The sequence below is a fragment of the Bubalus kerabau genome, chromosome 20 (assembly GCF_029407905.1).
Source record: "Bubalus kerabau isolate K-KA32 ecotype Philippines breed swamp buffalo chromosome 20, PCC_UOA_SB_1v2, whole genome shotgun sequence".
NCBI classification, from domain to species: domain Eukaryota; kingdom Metazoa; phylum Chordata; class Mammalia; order Artiodactyla; family Bovidae; genus Bubalus; species Bubalus kerabau.
This window is the reverse complement of record NC_073643.1, coordinates 19,349,943-19,369,148: the sequence shown is the minus strand read 5'-3', so window position 1 is coordinate 19,369,148 and position 19,206 is coordinate 19,349,943. Positions and strand designations below refer to the sequence as shown.

The 19,206-nt window shown below is 38.4% G+C and overlaps 1 protein-coding gene and 1 non-coding gene across 8 annotated transcripts in view; both read right to left on the bottom strand.

Moving 5' to 3' along the window:
• Positions 1–19,206, bottom strand: part of RAD18 (RAD18 E3 ubiquitin protein ligase) — a 110,827-nt gene that overhangs the window by 33,209 nt on the left and 58,412 nt on the right. For 6 of the 7 annotated variants that reach the window (XR_008705917.1, XM_055557126.1, XM_055557127.1 and 3 more), the window contains exons 10-11: positions 10,704–10,838; positions 8,313–8,490 (exon numbers count right to left, since the gene is read on the bottom strand). Coding sequence is in view for 6 of the 7 variants with exons in the window: in XM_055557126.1 (XP_055413101.1) it covers positions 8,313–8,490; positions 10,704–10,838 (313 nt within the window). In the remaining variant the exon portion in view is untranslated. The remainder of the gene's footprint in view (positions 1–8,312; positions 8,491–10,703; positions 10,839–19,206) is intronic. The other variant, XM_055557129.1, reaches the window with a different exon arrangement.
• On the bottom strand, positions 8,923–8,994 carry TRNAC-GCA (transfer RNA cysteine (anticodon GCA)). Its single transcript has one exon. It is a non-coding gene; the product is annotated as a tRNA-Cys (tRNA).

Below are 19,206 nucleotides of genomic sequence, written 5' to 3'. Positions count from 1 at the left end.
TGGGTTTCCCTGTGGACTGAATGATGTGACGCTGAACTCTCCGAGCACTCATATAACATCTGTGGAAACTACAGCACCCACAGTATTTTACCATCTACTATTTTATCAACATAACTTGACTGTTTCAAGAGACTCTTGAATAAGATAAAAGTTGTGAATAACTTTTGTTGAGTCCAAAAACTTCCTACAAAACCCACCAGCTTTTCAACAGAAAGTATCAAAGGACATACCCCCAAGGACTCTTTGAGTCTCTCTCCTCAAAATCCTCATCTGGCTCTACTCACCCATTCTGAACTGTGAGGTTTACCCAATCCTAACCAAGACCTGTGGGCTTCCCTGGTGCCTCAGTGGTAAAGAATCCACCAGACAATATGGGTCCAAGCCCTGGTCTAGAACATCTTCTGGAGAAGGAAATGGCAACCCACTGCAGTATTCTTGCCTGGGAAATCCCTTGAACAGAGAAGCCTGGAAGGCTACAGTGCATGGGGATGCAAAAGAGTCAGACACAAATTAGTGACTAAACAACAACCAAGACCTGCACTGAAAGAACTGACTAAAACCAAAATGGTAATCTTAACACACAAATCAGCCTAGTCCCTCTGGCTGAGAGACTACTTTGCTGCTACAGGTAATGTTTCCAGTTCCTTTCAATAAGCAAAATAAGTTCAGTATGGTTTTCTCAACAGGCAGATGGTGCCAGTGTTCTACATTCCTCAGATGAGTGTCATAGTGGCATTTTTCTCTTAGGATTTCCCCATCATTCTCCAATTTACATACAATTTAAGAAAGGATGAAACTGAACTACTCTTTAAAATTTCCAACAAACGGTACTCAAGATTTCTTCACATATTTCCGGGGTGTGTTTTGCCTTTCTTGCTCTTAAGAAGTTTGGACAGATAGCTCTCCAGAAAATGCCTGAAAAGTGAGGAAAAGTTGTACCAAAATATATCAAATGCATGGTTGAAAATTAATAAGCCTTTTTGCCAAAGTTTTCAGTGTTCTGTGCCTGTGTGTGTGTTGGACTTCTACACAGAGATGCTGCTATTGACTTAGCATCAGAGAAGTGATGGTTTAGGCCAGGAACTGTGAAAAGTTAAAACACATTTCATTCACACCTTATCTGACCCAGGTTCTTTTATAACCAACACTTGGCATCTGCAAGAAGGTTCGTGTAAGTTACTGTTTGTTGCTGTTGTTAAGTGGCTAAGTCATGTCTGACTCTTTGTAACCCCTGCAGCACACCAGGCCTCCCTGTCCCTCACTATCTCCTTTGACCAAGGTCATGTCCATTGAAATAGTGATGCCATCCAACCATCTCATCCTCTGTCGCTCTCTTCTCTGTTACTGTTACCAAGCAGTAAAATTAGCTGGTCTCTGTGATACTCTTTTATACGATCACAATGCCTGCTTCATTAGTCCAAACTCTCCTACACACCGAAGCTGAGATAACCATGTCGGGTTGGTCCTGAACAGACTGACTGAAATAAATATGGCTTCAGCAATGGAAAAACCATACTAGGCATCCCATGTAGACTCCTGGCTACCACTCTCTTTAGTCAATAAATCATAACTGTAAATCAAATTTCCTTTAGAAAATCTTCTGGTATAAATAACCTTTTCTGACTATGGGCAGTGAGTCTTTTCAATAATATTTTTAATTTTAAAATCTCACACTTACCAAAAAAAAAAAAAGACTCAGACCAATCATCCAGATTTTCCGATTGCTAGCATCTTGCCACATTTGCTTTCTCACTCTCTGTGTGTATGTGTGTCTGTGAGTGTGTGTGTGTACCCACATACATGTAAGTTAATTTTTTAAGCACTGAGAGTAAGTTTCAGCCATCATGTCCCTTTAACCCTTTAGTGTGCATCTCCTAAGAACAAATATATTCACTTACATGATCTTAATAAAATTATTAAAATCAGGAAATTGAATACTGATATAACAAATGATATTATCTATGACCTTATTCAAGTTTTTCCAGTTAAAAAAGTCTCTTTTTAACTTACACTGCCTAGAATTCAAGTACACCATTTTTTTTTTTTAAATAATGACCTAAAGATTCTTCCAAAGAATATAGCGTGAGCACTATTCATCTCTACATAAAGATAAAGCTTTATCTCTAAGGTCACAATCAAAAGCATCTTTTCTTGTAAGTTAGCACTCAATAAAAATGTAGTTTTCTCTGCTTGCCAAAACTCAGCGAACAAGGGCCCTCTCTCCTTATGAAGAACAATAAGCTAATTTACAGAACTTTGGGCAAGTCTCTTGAACTCCTGGAAACTAAGAGGTGTACAAAAATCTAAAATTCTTATCAACTTATTTATCCTCTGTCTTCATATTGGCAAGAAAGAATCAATATAACACTAATAATTCACACTCTAAGAGAAGTACTTATTTAAGAGCTAAGAATCAAATTAGCAACAAACAACATCCTAATAATTATGTGGACTGGATACATCTACTGGAACTTAGAATAAGATTATTCTCATCTGTCAGCCTGGCATATTACATAAAGTTTAAATACTGCTCTAACAGAAAGAAAAGCGAGAGTTTATTCAACAATAGTAAGATCTATAACAAATCACAAAATCGTTACACTCACATTAAACCTAACACAGTATGTCTTATCTCTTAAAAAGAAAAAAAAAGCATAAAAAATTATAAAATACTAAGGTCCTCTGTTTTAAAAATGCTCTTCTATCTATCTATGCATCTATACCACTATCTTAAGAAGGATGTACATACAAAGGTGTTAATAGGAAAAGTCATTTCTGGCTGATAAAATTATCGAATTTTACCTTTTATTTACCTAAATTTTCTATTTTACATGATAAATATGCATAACATCTAAATGAAAAGTACGTTGGAAAACCTTGTACTTTAGAACAAAAGCAATAAATCTTTCATAAAAAGAAAAAATGAGAAAATTTTTGCAAAAAATCAAAGAAATAAAGACAGGAACACTTCAATATACAAGGAATAAGTATGATTCTAGAAGGTTGATTCATGGTCTGAAATGGACAAGAGGTAAAAAAAATACAGATATGTTCCAACGATTATTATGCTTATCAAAAATAACAGTATTAAAGAATTTCACAGTTGGAAAAGATCTGAACAAAGTCACTGAGTGCTGTGCCCCATCTTCCTTCCAACTGATGTCTGAATATTAAGGAAAATAAAAATTGGACCAGACAAAGACCACTAATCTCTGAAGTGCTTTGATTCCACCAAAGGCATTTGGTTGTAATGGAGGAAGTCGAAATTACTTCCTGCATTGTGGGAAGGATAAGAGAAGGCAGAGATAAGAAGAAGGGCTCAGAAAAAGGAGACATCAGAGAGCAAACTTAGGGAACAAGTGATGGAGGAATGTCTTAGAGGAGGTGGATGAATTTGTCTTAAGAAAGAATATGTCTTTAGAAATGTCTTAAGAAATATATCTTTCTCTTACAATTAACAGGAAAGAAGAGGTCAGAAAGAACACTTAAAATGGAAAGGAAGATCTGGAGACAGGTCAGATGACCTGCCTTGGTGAGCTGGGAGACAAGGTATTCATTCAAAGTGAGGAAATAAACATGGACAAATGGGTTGGAAATACAACAAGGAGTGAAAAGGAGACTGTGTCTCGGTGATGAGTGCCCAGTTCAGTTCAGTTCAGTTGCTCAGTCGTGTCTGACTCTGTAACCCCATGAATCGCAGCACGCCAGGCCTCCCTGTTCATCACCAACTCCCAGAGTTCACTCAAACTCATGTTCATCGAGTCGGTGATGCCATCCAGCCATCTCATCCTCTGTCGACCCCTTCTCCTCCTGCCCCCAATCCCTCCCAGCATCAGAGTCTTTTCCAATCAGTCAACTCTTCGCATGAGGTGGCCAATGTATTGGAGTTTCAGCTTCAGCATCAGTCTTTCCAATGAACACCCAGGATTCATCTCCTTTAGGATGGACTGGTTGGATCTCCTTGCAGTCCAAGGGACTCTCAAGACTCGTCTCCAACACCACAGTTCAAAAGCATCAATTCTTTGGCGCTCAGCTTTCTTCACAGTCCAACTCTCACATGCATACATGACCACTGGAAAAACCATAGCCTTGACTAAACGGATCTTTGTTGGCAAAGTAATGTCTCTGCTTTTCAATATGCTATCTAGGTTGGTCATAACTTTCCTTCCAAGGAGTAAGCGTCTTTTAATTTCACGGCTGCAATCACCATCTGAAGTGATTTTGGAGCCCCCCAAAATAAAAGTCTGATACTGTTTCCACTGTTTCCCCATCTATTTCCCATGAAGTAATGGGACCAGATGCCATGATCTTCGTTTTTGGAATGCTGAGCTTTAAGCCAACTTTTTCACTCTCCTCTTTCACTCTCTTCAAGAGGCTTTTTAATTCCTCTTCACTTTCTGCCACAAGGGTGGTGTCATCTGCATATCTGAGGTTATTGAGTGCCCAGTTGAAGCCAATTAAATGAACTTTCAAATGAACTAATTAGGCCAGGCTTATAACTTTCTAAAGTTCAGAACAGAAGTAGAGAAAAAAAAGATAACTGTGGAATTTACTCCTATGATACAGCTTAAGAATTAGAATGAAGGAATTGGGGACTATGAAAGCATTTCTGAAATATTCAGTCCTAGAAGCTCAAGTTTTCCAGTATTACTGAAGAAAATTCAGTTGATTTGATCTTTATAAAACTAGAAATAATAACCATATATTTATCAAAGACTCTTATTACATTTATAATCTCATTTCACCTTCCCAAAAGATCTGAGATAGAAGGTATTTATATATCCTTTTTATAGCGATGGAAACAGACTTCAAAGATGGTCTCCCAAATCAGCCAGCAGATCCCGACTCGAAGCCGGTTCTTTCAGCTGCACCACCGGTGCTTCCCTTGCTCACTTCCTCCTTAACAATCTCCAGTGGACTCAGCTGCCCAGTGGCCTGCCCTGTATCAAACCAAACACCACTTCACTCACACCGTCCCCTTAGCTTTAGTTTGTAGGTTGTATATAAGGAACAGACTCAATCTTTCAAACTTAAAAATCTTAATCTGACAAAATAAAAGGGCAAATGAAAAGAAAGACTTATTCATACTTGAGAAAGGAGTAACAGACACTGACTGCTTTCTCAAGGTCACCCAGGCAATCCTTATATTCAGTCTCTAGAACTAAGCTTCCAAAGTTTGCAAGTAAAAGTCAGTAATTTTTTTCCTTGTGAGAGCTGCAATTAGAAACAACCCAAATGTCCATCAACTAATAAAAGAAGAAATTAAATACAAATCCATACAATGGAATATTATGGAAATAAAAAGGAATATAGTACTGAAACTTCATACAAAATGGATGAACCTTGCAGCCAATATGCTAAGTAAAAGAAGCCAAGTTACAGAAGACCACATGTTATATGATCCCATATATATGAAACGTCCAGACAAGGTGAACCCACAAAGACAGAGAGTAGATCAGTGATTGGCAGGAGAGTTGGGAGGATATAGAAAGTGATGGCTTAACGGGGATGAGGTTTCTTTTGGAGGGCAATGAAAACACTCTAAAATTGTGGTGATGGTGGTGTAGTTCTGGAAACACTAAAAACCACTGACTGTCACTTAAATGAGTGACCTGTATAGTATGTAAATTTTATCTCAATAAAGTTGGTAAAAATTTGCAATTAGCAGGTAGATTCACTGGTCATGGTGTATGGGTGAATGTGTAAACATACATACATGCATTAAATTATAGAAAACTATAAGAGCTTACTTTAAAAAAAATTTAAATGGTTTAATAATCCTCTCACAGTTCAAACATGAATAAGTTTGTCTGAGACCAAGACTGCCAATAAACTCATCCTGTTTCCCACACTTTCACCAGTAGATAAAAATCCACCTGGCTGCCATATGTCTCCCCTTTCACTCTCCTCCATTCGCCCCACTACAAATTTATAAAAATGTCCCATTTCATCCTGGCATTCCAGAATTTTCAAGGATCTCATGACTATACTTAAAAACTCACTCTTCTTTCCAAGGACTCTGTTTCTCTTCCATTTCTACCCTGTATTCTGGTAAGTTTTGTGTTTAAAAACAAACAATACCTACTGCCCCAGAACTGTCCATCACTCCAGGTCTTGGAAAAACTCAGGCTACCGTGTGTTCTGCCCTTACCCAACTCAGGATACAATGTTTCTGACCCTGAAATGCTAGGGAAAAATGAGAAGATTCTCCGTTCCTAATACTTGATTCTAAATAACCTGAAGCTGTTTCCCAAGAGCTCTAAAAAAATAGAGGATCTTTGGGAATACTCTTCTTATAAAAATTTTCTTCTTAATTTGGTATTTTAGATGAGACAGAATCTACCGTTCTCGAGTACTGTTAACAATTTTTATATGAACAAATAGCAAAGATCAAATAATCTCCAAGACACATTCACAGTGTCACGTTGCTATTAGCATTTCAGATTAGTAGGATTCATTCAAAAGGCAACACCTACCACTGTCAAAATGATGTGAAAGATATTAGAAACAAAAGTTTTCTATAGGAAGAGCTCTACCACAGCTTCAGGTGTATAAGAAACACTGAGGAAAATGTAGAAATCCAATAGAAACTGAAACGTTTGATCAGTTACGGCACAGAAACCCAAGAGAATGCTGCACCCAACCTGAACACAAAATGGTAACAATACACAGCTTAACGCTATGTCATCTTTCAAAATCACATCATCATCTTAAATTGTCTTTTAAACAATCACTTGGAAAAATGACTCACCTTCAAATCTCTCATTTTTGAAGGTTTCCCATCCATTATATTTGCTCAATTAAATTCTTTTCTTTTTGTCTTTCTTGTCATCTCTACTTTCTAGTATAGTTTCTTTATCTCCTTCACCCACTCTCTTGATAAAAATTTTACTGTCTATCATGCCTTCTTTTCTAACTTTAGGAAAAATATCTCTATAAAGGCTACATTTACAGCAACATAGATGGACCTAGAGATTGTCATACTGGGTGAAGTAAGTCAGACAAAGACAAATACCACATGATATTGCTTATATGTATAATCTTAAAAAAGCATAAAAATGAACTTATCTACAAAAGAGAAGAAGTTACAGATTTAGAAAATAAACATATGGTTACCAGGGGGTAAGGGAGGGGGGATAAATTAGGAAGATAGGGACTAACATATACATATTACAATATACAAAAGAGATAACTAATAAGGACCTACTGTATAGCACAGAGAATTTTACTCAATACTGTGTAATGGCCAATGTGGGAAAAGAATCTAAAAAAGAGTGGATATATGTATATGTGTAACCAATTCACTTTGCTGTACAGCAGAAACTAATACAACATTGTAAATCAACTATATTTCAATAAAAATTAAAATTTTTTTATCTCTGGGCTTTCTATTTTGTTCCATTGATCTATATTTCTGTCTTTGTGCCAGTACCATACTGTCTTGATGACTGTGGCTTTGTAGTAGAGCCTGAAGTCAGGCAGGTTGATTCCTCCAGTTCCATTCTTCTTTTTTAAGATAGCTTTGGCTATTTGAGGTTTTTTGTATTTCCATACAAATTGTGAAATTATTTGTTCTAGCTCTGTGAAGAATACCATTGGTAGCTTGATAGGGATTGCACTGAATCTATAAATTGCTTTGGGTAATATACTCATTTTCACTCTATTGATTCTTCCAATCCATGAACATGGTATATTTCTCCATCTATTAGTGTCCTCTTTGATTTCTTTCACCAGTATTTTATAGTTTTCTATATATAGGTCTTTAGTTTCTTTAGGTAGATATATTCCTAAGTATTTTATTCTTTTTGTTGCAATGGTGAATGGAATTGATTCCTTAATTTCTCTTTCTATTTTCTCATTATTAGTGTATAGGAATGCAAGGGATTTCTGTGTGTTGATTTTATATCCTGCAACTTTACTACAATCATTGATTAGTTCTAGTAATTTTCTGGGGGAGTCTTTAGGGTTTTCTATGTAGAGGATCATGTCATCTGCAAACAGTGCGAGTTTTACTTCTTCTTTTCCAATTTGGATTCCTTTTATTTCTTTTTCTGCTCTGACTGCTGTGGCCAAAACTTCCAATTAAAAAAGAAAAGGCTACAGAGCAGAAAACAAAGTCCCCTGTGATTGCAATACACACCCTCCACATCCTGCCCTCCTCCCTTTGTGAACCTTACAAAGTGGCAAGAGACGATGGGAGGAGAGGAGGAACAGTGTCAGGCCTCAGAGCTATTTTCTGGTTAATTTTGCCTGTCTCTTGGCATGCACAGGAAACAGAAATCTAAAATAATCAACTACTGCAAGTTTCTTACCTTTTGAATGAATCTGATTCTGATGAAGAAAGAGCTTCCTCTTGAATATCAGTACAACTGAAAGAATCATCTTGTCTGTCACGCTCTACTTTCCCTGGGAAGTCCAGCTTTGATTGACGGAAGTGGTTTGTTTCTACCAAGGGTGTATCTGATGATTTAATTTTATTATCTTCCTGTCCTACAAAAGAAAAAGGAAAGAAAGGGAAAAAAAGAAATATTTAAGAGTACCTTAAAATTTATAACCTCTGTATATTTATTATTTCCACTACATTTAATATTGCTATTTGTACTTGGTAATATAGAAGTTTATGTAACATTGACTCCAAAACTCTAGTTTTGGAGCCAGAGAATAAAGAATAAGCACTACACTTGTGCCATTTGCTTACACTGTCCACCCATGTATTTCCAGATTCATTAATTCAAAAATAAAATTTTCTTTGAAATCAAGAGCGGGGAAAAACTTATAATTCTAATGAGGCTTTTATTTACAGTGTTAGTCGTGTCCGACTCTTTGTGACCCCGTGGACTGTAGCCTACCAGGCTCCTCCATCCGTGGGATTCTCCTGTCAAGAATACTGGAGTGGGTTGCCATTTCCTTCTCCAGGAGATCTTCCCAACCCAGGGATCGAACCCGGGTCTCCTGCATTGCAGGCAGACGCTTTACCATCTGAGCCACCAGGGAAGCTCAAGAATTCCTGCATATTTCATAGATCAGAGAATAGTGATAAACATAAAAAAAATTGCAAAAAAGTATTAAAGATTCAATTAATAAGACAACTACAATCTTTGTCACTGACTGCTGTATGGTAGTGAATCTTTCTGGTCATTTTCCTAAATCTGTTACACAGAATCTACTATTCACTGGTGAAAAGAAAAACTAATCAGACATAACCAAGGTATCTATTTGATCCAGACACATCACATTTCTACTCATCCCTTGTCATATTCTCACTTTCTGAGGTCTCTTATTGCAGATCAAGGCCCAGGACAGATGAGGGGATGCAGACAGTGTTTGCCAGAATGTGACCTGCAGGTGTGACCAAAGGTCTGCAAATATGAAGGCAGAAAGTTATCTCCGTGCAGGAGTCGTAAGTGTGCAGACCCTCCCTCGCCATGCGTGGCAGGGCTGTGCTGGGACTTCAGCTGTGCTGACTTTAAGGTCAGGGACTGAGTAAGCACCTGACCCCCTTGACATGTGCCATGAGGACAGAATCTCCTTTCGCATGTTTGCTCACAGGGAAGCAGAGCTTTTACACACCACTCATGCACTTGTGGAGACAAGTGACCTTTCACAAAGGACACCAACAAGAACTGTCAAGGTTTTGTGGAAAAATTACAGAAAAGGAGTAAGACATATTCTTCAAACAAACAAACCTTCCCAACTTCATATGATCAAGATTTTTCCAGAAATAAGTATAAGTTCTTGTTACACTGGAGAACAGCATATATCACACAAGAGTATAATTCCTAAAACTAAGCTCCTGATGTTGTCTGGCTTTCACTAAGCCTGCTCATTACCAATACAAGCCATATCCTCTAACGTTTATCTGGGAAATGGAAATGAGCAGCTAACTAAGACAGGATCTCTAGGATCTTCTCTTGCAAACAGACACCTACGACCAGGTTAAAAGGACACAATGACCCACTGAACCCAGGTGACTCTATCACTCAACTTTCTGGGCGAATACAATCAAGTTGGTAATCCAGGGAGAAGGAATTTAACATGAGTATCTTTTATTTTTACACCTGATTTATATTCTTCTCTTCTTTCACTTAAAGAAAATTTTAATTAACGTATGTATTTTTGGCTGTGCTGGGTCTTTGTTGCTGTGCAGGCTTTTCTCTAGTCCTAGCACACACAGGCTTCTCTTTGCAGTGGGTTCTCTTGTTGCAGAGCATGGGCTCTAGAGCATGCAGGTTTCAGCACCTGTGGCTCCCGGGCTCTAGAGCACAGGCTCAATAGTTGTGGCACACGGTCTTCACTGCACCTTGGCATGTGGGATCTTCCTGGACCGGGAATGGAATCCGTATCTCCTGCACTGGCAGGCGGATTCTTTACCCCTGAGCCACCAGGGAAGCCCCTTCCACTCCTACGTAAGCTTCCACAGGATAAATTTCCTCTTGCGGACAAGTATTGTTCAACAAGCATGGACAGTGAAAGTCAGTTATCCTTCTTATCTGTCCATGGATCTCAGGAGAGAACTCCAAATAAAGCTGAACACATGAGGCCCCAACATTAAACTTCTCCAAAGACATGCATCAAAAACAGATGAAGGTTTTACTTAAGAAGACACATACTAGTAAGTCCAAAGTAAAGTCCTTTGATTTTATTTTTTTATATTAAAAATAGTAAAATTCAATATACTTCTGTTTTTAATTAAAGTCTCTTACCCACACATACAGAGGACAGTTTTTCTGTAGATTCATCTCCTTTTGTTGCTTTTCTTTTGGACATTCCAACAGTCTTTTTGTATCCTTTTTTGGCTTGATCCACCAGAAGATGAAATTCATTCTGATGTTTTTTACCTGAATTCAAAAGAGGTCAGTAAATCAGGACTATAAAAGGTACACGTACGTCTACAATCGACAAAGTGAACATCAAGAATATAATCAGTTCAGTTCAGTTCAGTCACTCAGTTGTGTCCGACTCTTCGTGACCCCATGAATCGCAGCACGCCAGGCCTCCCTGTCCATCACCAACTCCCGGAGTTCACCCAGACTCACGTCCATCGAGTCAGCGATGCCATCCAGCCATCTCATCCTCTGGCGTCCCCTTCTCCTCTGGCCCCCAATCCCTCCCAGCATCACAGTCTTTTCCAATGAGTCAACTCTTCCCATGAGGTGGCCAAAGTACTGGAGTTTCAGCTTCAGCATCATTCCTTCCAAAGAAATCCCAGGGCTGATCTCCTTCAGAATGGACTGGTTGGATCTCCTTGCAGTCCAAGGGACTCTCAAGAGTCTTCTCCAACACCACAGTTCAAAAGCATCAATTCTTCAGCGCTCAGCCTTCTTCACAGTTCAACTCTCACATGCATACATGACCACAGGAAAAACCATAGCCTTGACTAGAAGAACCTTTGTTGGCAAAGTAACGTCTCTGCTTTTCAATATGCTATCTAGGTTGGTCATAACTTTCCTTCCAAGGAGTAAGCATCTTTTAATTTCATGGCTGCAGTCACCATCTGCAGTGATTTTGGAGCCCCCAAAAATAAAGTCTGACACTGTTTCCCCATCTATTTCCCATGAAGTGGTGGGACCGGATGCCATGATCTTCGTTTTCTGAATGTTGAGCTTCAAGCCAACTTTTTCACTCTCCACTTACACTTTCATCAAGAGGCTTTTTAGTTCCTCTTCACTTTCTGCCATAAGGGTAGTGTCATCTGCATATCTGAGGTTTTTGATATTTCTCCCAGCAATCTTGATTTCAGCTTGTGCTTCTTCCAGTCCAGCGTTTCTCATGATGTACTCTGCATAGAAGTTAAATAAGCAGGGTGACAATATATAGCCTTGACGTACTCCTTTTCCTATTTGGAACCAGTCTGTTGTTCCATGTCCAGTTCTAATTGTTGCTTCCTGACCTGCATACAGATTTCTCAAGAGGCAGGTCAGGTGGTCTGGTATTCCCATCTCTTTCAGAATTTCCCACAGTTTATTGTGATCCACACAGTCAAAGGCTTTGGCATAGTCAATAAAGCAGAAATAGATGTTTTTCTGGAACTCTCTTGCTTTTTCCATGATCCAGCGGATGTTGGCAATTTGATCTCTGGTTCCTCTGCCTTTTCTAAAACCAGCTTGAACATCAGGAAGTTCACGGTTCACATATTGCTGAAGCCTGGCTTGGAGAATTTTGAGCATTACTTCAAGAAGAACACAAATGTGCTCAAGAACAGCACCCTTTGAACTCATTTACAATGAATTTAAGAAGCCTGGCGGTTGCGGGGGCGGAGGCGGGCGGGGGGAGGGGGCAGGGGGAGATGCTGTGGCAACCTTCTTTTATATTAGTATCTTCTCCTATTCTCAGATAGACTTGAAACATAACATTCCTAGTTTACATCTGTAGGTTTCTTCCCACATCCCGTACTCTTTTAAAAAAGCTTTTTGTTAGAGCATGAAAGAGGCTGTTTTCTTAAATATTTCCAAAAGACACCAGTCTAACTTCTAAGATACAACCGTACTAGGAGGAAGAATATTAACTGAGTTTAAAAGTACAAGTTTCTAGGAAAGATGGATAAAAACAAAGAATACCCACTTTAATTCCCCCTTTTCCTTCACATTTCTTGCCTGTTTTCTAACAGAACCCCTTTGATAATCTAAGACCCCCACCACCATCAATCTATCTTGGTATATTATAATTAATCAATCTTAATTTACTACTACTTCAAATACCTCTGAAGATAATTTAAGCTTGACCTCCAGGTCACCACTATTAATGTACATTAATTTACTCAATAAAGAGTAGCCACTCATTCATTGTTAGAGCATGGATTTGAGGACATCTATTTTTTATTCTGAACCAAGGTTCAAACAGCTGAGGTTGCAAACACTGCTGCTGCTGCTAAATCACTTCAGTTGTGTCAGACTCCATGCGACCCCACAGACGGCAGCCCACCAGGCTCCCCTGTCCCTGGGATTCTCCGGGCGAGAACATTGAAGTGGGTTGCCATTTCCTTCTCCAATGCATGCATGCATGCCAAGTCTCTTCAGTCGTGTCCGACTCTGTGAGACCCCATGGACAGCAGCCCACCAGGCTCCTCTGTCCAGAGGATTCTCCAGGCAAGAATACTGGACTGGGTTGCTATTTCCTTCTCCACTTAAACACCGTAGCAACCTTAAACACTTAAGTCATGGTCTAAAATGTTGTTGTAAATTCTATACAATTTTAGAGTCATACTGCAAATAATTAAAAGTTTTTAAACTGTTTTCATCCAATAAACACCATTTTCTCTATAGAGAAATATGAATAGCTGGATTTAGGGGGAAATTTGTGCTTCAGTTGAAAAACGATGCATTTCTAAACCTACTCTTCCAGATTTCCAGTTATCCCCTATGAGCTATGTTACAACTCTGTAAATTGTAAATAACTAATGGCAATGGAAAATAATTCTTACAGACAAGTAGAATCCTGTCTGGTGAAGGTGTGACTGACTTCCCTCCCCTAACGTGGAAGAAGCTAGTTTTGCCTCTATTTGCACATTTATTTCAGTATTCCCTGATCTATACATGTGACTGTTCCTTGAACATTAGGGAGAGACTGTTCCTAATTCCAACATATTTATGTGTATGGTATGTGTATGCAAACTTCCAGTGAAACTAATGTGTTGGGCTGTAAAGTGTCTGGTAGGTTTTAAATAAGAGACTGGCTAAAATCTCAGGAACAAATAAGTTGCCCATAAAGATCATTAGGAAAGCTGAGCTCTTCAGAAACAGGTGAGATCTTATAATTAGGCAAGAGCAACAGCACTAATGGGGTCTACATAATCTAATCAGCTCTGTTAACAAGTCTCCTCCACTGTTAACTTACGAATTATGGATTTAAGAATTACTCAAGAAACTTCCTAATGTAATCTCGTAACAGTTAAGAAGGCTTAATGACTTTGTTTTCTGAAGGAATAAAATCCCAGGTTTAAAAAAGAGATTTTCTTTTTAAATCTAATTACCCCTCCAGCTAGACTAGAAACAAAAGTAAATGGCAACCACTGCTCCAGCTTTGGCTCAAGAAGTCCAACAACAACTGCTCAAAAAGTGAACAATGCCAAGAGATTACGACTGATAAAATCGTTCCTATTCATTTCTCCACCTCATTTTAGGAGTAATGCCATTTGGCAAGGAAAACTTCAGAGTTTAAATTCAATGCCCTGAATTTACCTCTTAAAAGTTTTAAGTGGATCAGATAGTGGCAGGAGCAGATGAATAAGCTCACATGCAACCAAGTCATATTCTTCAAGATTTTTAGTCCTTGAATCATACCTTTCTGCCTTGCCAAGTGGAAATATAATATTCTTCAGTGCCAAGTCAAGTCCTTCATACCCTGACTACCTTCACTGCTCTTTTTAGAGCGTATTTTAGACCCAGAGTATCTCTGGGTCTGCCCATGAACCCAGGGGTGAACCAAAACCAGGATCCAAGAGTGGCACAGACTCAAGCCTGTACAGTGACACCAATGAGATACATACTCATCTACTTTATATCACAGAAAGAGTTTGAAGTCAGGGTCTCCCAAAATAAAATCTCATGTCTTTTTTTTTACCAACTAGCTATGACATTCATGCAATGAAACATGGATGAAGAACAGATTAATAGTAAAAGCTAACACTCACTATGGGATTATTCATTCATCTGTGAACTGACTAGCCTCACTTTAAATTTATGATCATAAGTCTCAAATAAGCACTCAGCACTATCATACAACTTTTCTACCTTTCTCCAGTAAACTTTTACAATTCTCCAAAATGACAACTTCACACTTCTGCCAAAACTGCAACACTTCCTTCTCAGTTGGGCTCACATCACTCTGAAAATACAGATAAGTTCTAACAGGAACTCTGACATCTTACAACTATTACTACTTCATCTGTGCACACATGATCTATCTTCCCTTGCAGTGAGCATGCAAAGGCTGTCCTTGCTGCATTTAAGGACCAAGCTCTAATTTATGCTCTGGATTCCATTAAGGCCTTCTCAAGGATGTAATATATGCAATTATCCTTTACTGTATCACCAACTTCTCCTCTCTTGAATCTTTCCCACTGCATACAAGTAAGTTTGGGATGGGATTGTGCTTTTGAAAGTTAGAGTGTGGGTTGTGAATACAACTTAGTAGGTCCAGATCAGCATCTTTTTCTTAATAAAACAAAAAGAATAGGATAAAAAGTGCCAGAGTGCATTAAAATGGAAAGAGGAAACAACCAAGATGTCCTTCAGTAGGTTAACAGATAATCAATCAAACTGTGGTATATCCAGAAAGTGGAGTGTCAACCAGTTCTGAAAAGAAATGAGCTATCAAGGCATGAAAAGACAGAAGAGCCTTACATGAACAGTACTAAGTGACACAAGGGGCTTCCCAGGCGGCACTAGTGGTAAAGAATCTGCCGGTCAATGCAGGAGATGTAAGAGACATGGGTTCTATCCCTGGGTCCGAAAGGTCCCCTGGAGGAGGACACAGCAACCCATTCCAGTATTCTTGCCTGGAGAATCCCATGGTTAGAGGACACTGGCAGGCAACAGTCCATGGGGTTGCAAAAGAGTTGGACATAACTGAAAAGCCTGAGCAGACACGCACATAAGTGAAAGTAGACAATCTGAAAAGGCTACATACATACTATATGATTCCAGCTATATATAGGATATTCACAAAAAGGCAAAACTATGGAGACAGTGAAAAGATCAGTGCCTGGGGTTGAGGGTGGGGAAGGGAGATGAACAGATGGAGCACAGAGGACTTCAGGGGCAGTGAAAACACTCTGTATGATATTGTACTGGTAGATACACATCACTAATTTGTCAAAACCCATAGGATGTACAACACAAGAGAGAACCTAAAAGTAAACTACAGACTGTGTGTGATTATAAGTGTCAATGTAGGCTCAACAACTGTAACAAATGTACTACTCTAGTGTGGGGATGTTGGTATTTGCAGAGGTTATGCATGTGTGGAGGCAGGGAACACACAGGAATTCTGTAATTTGTCCCCGCTTTTAAAAAAGTAAGATCAGTTATGGTTTGGATAAGCATAACCAACTGGTTTTGGAAGTCAATTATCTCACTACTTTTATTTTTTCAAAGTCACTAAAGAAATTCTGAGAAAAAAAATGACAGAAAACAATTTTTTCTAATGTTGGAGACAGTCAAGCTCAAGGAAGGTGCATACGAACATCATTTGAAAACATCTAAATACAACCTTTTAAGAACATGGAAAGATTAAAAATTGTTTTGCAAAATTTATTTCAGTAATATGCGTGCATACAGTTAACAGTAATATAAAATAAAAATGTCACTGTGAGTTGCAGTAAAAACAGATCAGATAACCACTGGGTTAAGTATCTTCCAACTTTAAAGTGAAAGTCGCTCAGCCATGTCCGACTCTTCAAGACCCCATGGACTCTACAATCCATGGAATTCTCCGGGCCAGAACACTGGAGTGGGTAGCCTATCCCTTCTCCAGGGCATCTTTCCAACCCAGGGATTGAACCGGGGTCTCCTGCATTGCAGGCGGATTCTTTACCAACTGAACTATCAACAAATATTTGGCAAAACTAATACAATTATGTAAAGTTTAAAAATAAAATAAAATTTAAAAACAAACAAACAAACAAAACCGTCCCTGGACCCAGCACCCACCTCCGGCTTTGACTTCATTTCTCTCTCTTATTGACACAGTGAAACTTGCCCTAAGAGTTGTCTGCCTTCATATCTCCACTTCCTCACCTCAAATTTGGTCTCAATCAATTCTAAGTGCTTCTGATGTCTCCTCTCCTATGAAACCACTCTTGCCACAGTGTGTTGTGAAACATGAGTCATGAAATCAATTACCTGTCTCATAAACTGGATACTTTTCATATATTTTAACTAACACAACACATGACAACAGTTTAAATGCAGAAGTTAATGTGAGTGAGAGTCAAGATGTCTCTAGTAAGCAAGACATTAAAGAGATTTGCAAAAACAGAAAGGAGTATTATTCTTCTCACTAACTTTTTAAGATCAGACTTACTGAAAAATAATTTGCACAAAAAAATTTTTAAGTGGACAATATGATGCATTTTAAGAGAATGTATAGCTGTGTTAGGGAGAAGTCAATGGCACCCCACTCCAGTACTGTTGCCCAGAAAATCCCATGGATGGAGGAGCCTGGTAGGCTGCAGTCCATAGGGTCGCTAAGAGTCAGACACGACTGAGCGACTTCACTTTCACTTTCCACTTTCATGCATTGCAGAAGGAAATGGCAACCCACTCCAGTGTTCTTGCCTGGAGAATCCCATGGATGGAGAAGCCTGGTAGGCTGCAGTCCATGGGGTCGCACAGAGTCAGACACGACTGAAGAGACTTAGCAGCAGCAGCAGCATAGCTGTTTTATCTACCAACACAACCATAAAACAGAAGATTTAAATTATCCACGGACTTCCTTTGTAGTCAGTCCCTGCCTTTTTCCACCTGTAGCCCCGGGCAGTACCAATCTGCTTTCTGTTACCATACTTTTGTCCTTTCTAGAAGGGTTCATAAGTGGAATTATACAGGGTGCTACCTTTTCAGTTTGGCTTTTCTGTTAGTATAATGCTTCTGAGATTCATCCTGTTGTTTCAAATGTCAGGGGTTAATTCTTTTTTGAATGTATTGCAATGTGTTTACGGATACTGAGATTGTTTTCAGTTTAAGATAGTATGAATAACCTGCTGTAACATTTATCTGTAACACTCATCAAACTGTTTACTTATAAATAATGAACTTTATTTTTTGTAAACTACATCTTGACAAATCTGATTCTAAAAATCTAGGTGTGGATATATGCTTTCACTTCTCTTGGGTAAATAGCTAGGAGTAAGTAGGTGTATGTGTTAATTTATAACAAACTACTAAACTGTTTACTTAAGCGACTGTATCTTTCTGTATTCTCACCAGAAATGTATAAGAGTTTCATGTGCTCTACATCCTGGTCAACACTTGGTATTGTTTTTTCTTTTGTGCCATTAAAATAAGCATGTAGTATTATTTTACTGTTATTTTAATTTCTATTTTTCCAAAGATTCGTGACTAATGACTAACAAGACAAATGATATATTTTTATGTAGTTATTTGGTATATGAGTATTTTCTTTTCTTGAGGTATCTGTTGAAATATTTGCCTTTTTAAAAATACTGGGGATTGCCTAGCAGTCCAGTGGTTAGGACTCTGCTCTCACTGCTGAAGGCTTAGGTTTGATCCCTGGTTGGTAAACTAAGATACCAAAAGCCATACAGTATGGCCAAATAAAAAAATAAAAAATACCACCTAGGACATATTATTGAATTGTAAGAGTTCTTGATAAAATATAGATTCTAGCACTTTGTCAAATACAAATTTTATAATATTTCCTCATAATCTGTTACTTGCTTTTTCATTTTCATATCCGTCTTCTGAAGAGTAAAAGTTTTTATTTTAATAAGATAGAATGTATTACTTTTTTCCTTTTATGATTCCTACTATTTGTTAAAGGTGATCATGTTTACTGTGAATAAAAAGTCTTATTTCTTCCTTTTAATCTGAGTATTCTTTCTATTTCTTGCCTTATCACACTGGCAAGAATCCACAGTACAATGCTGAATCCACAGAACAACGGTAAGAACAGATATCTCTACCTTGTTTCCAGTCAGAAAAGAAACATTCACTATTTCACCATTAAATATGACATTAGTTGTAAGTTTTTCAGATCTCCTAAACTGAATTGATGCTTTCAAATTTGGACTCTTCAGAGTCCCCTGAACTGCAAGGAGACCAAACCAGAAACCAAAGAAAACCAAAGCAAACCAGAAACCAAAGAAAATCAACCCTGAGTATTCATCGGAAGAACTGATGCTGAAGCTTAAGTTCCAATACTTTGGCCACCTGATGCGAAGAGTGGACTCACTAGGAAAGATCCTGATGCTGGGAAAGATTGAAGGGGTGGCAGAGGATGAGATGGTTAGATAGCATCACTGACTCAAAGGAAATGAATTTGTGCAAACTCAAGGAGTTAACGGAGGACAGAGGAGCCTGGCGGGCTACAGTCCAGGGAGTCGAAGAGTCAGACACAACTTAATGACTGAACAACACATACAGGATTAATGAAATTCTTGTTTAGTAAGAGTTCTTTTAATTATTGAGTGTTCAATTTTGCAAATGCTTATCTGCATCTACTTAAAAAATTATACAGTGTTTTTCT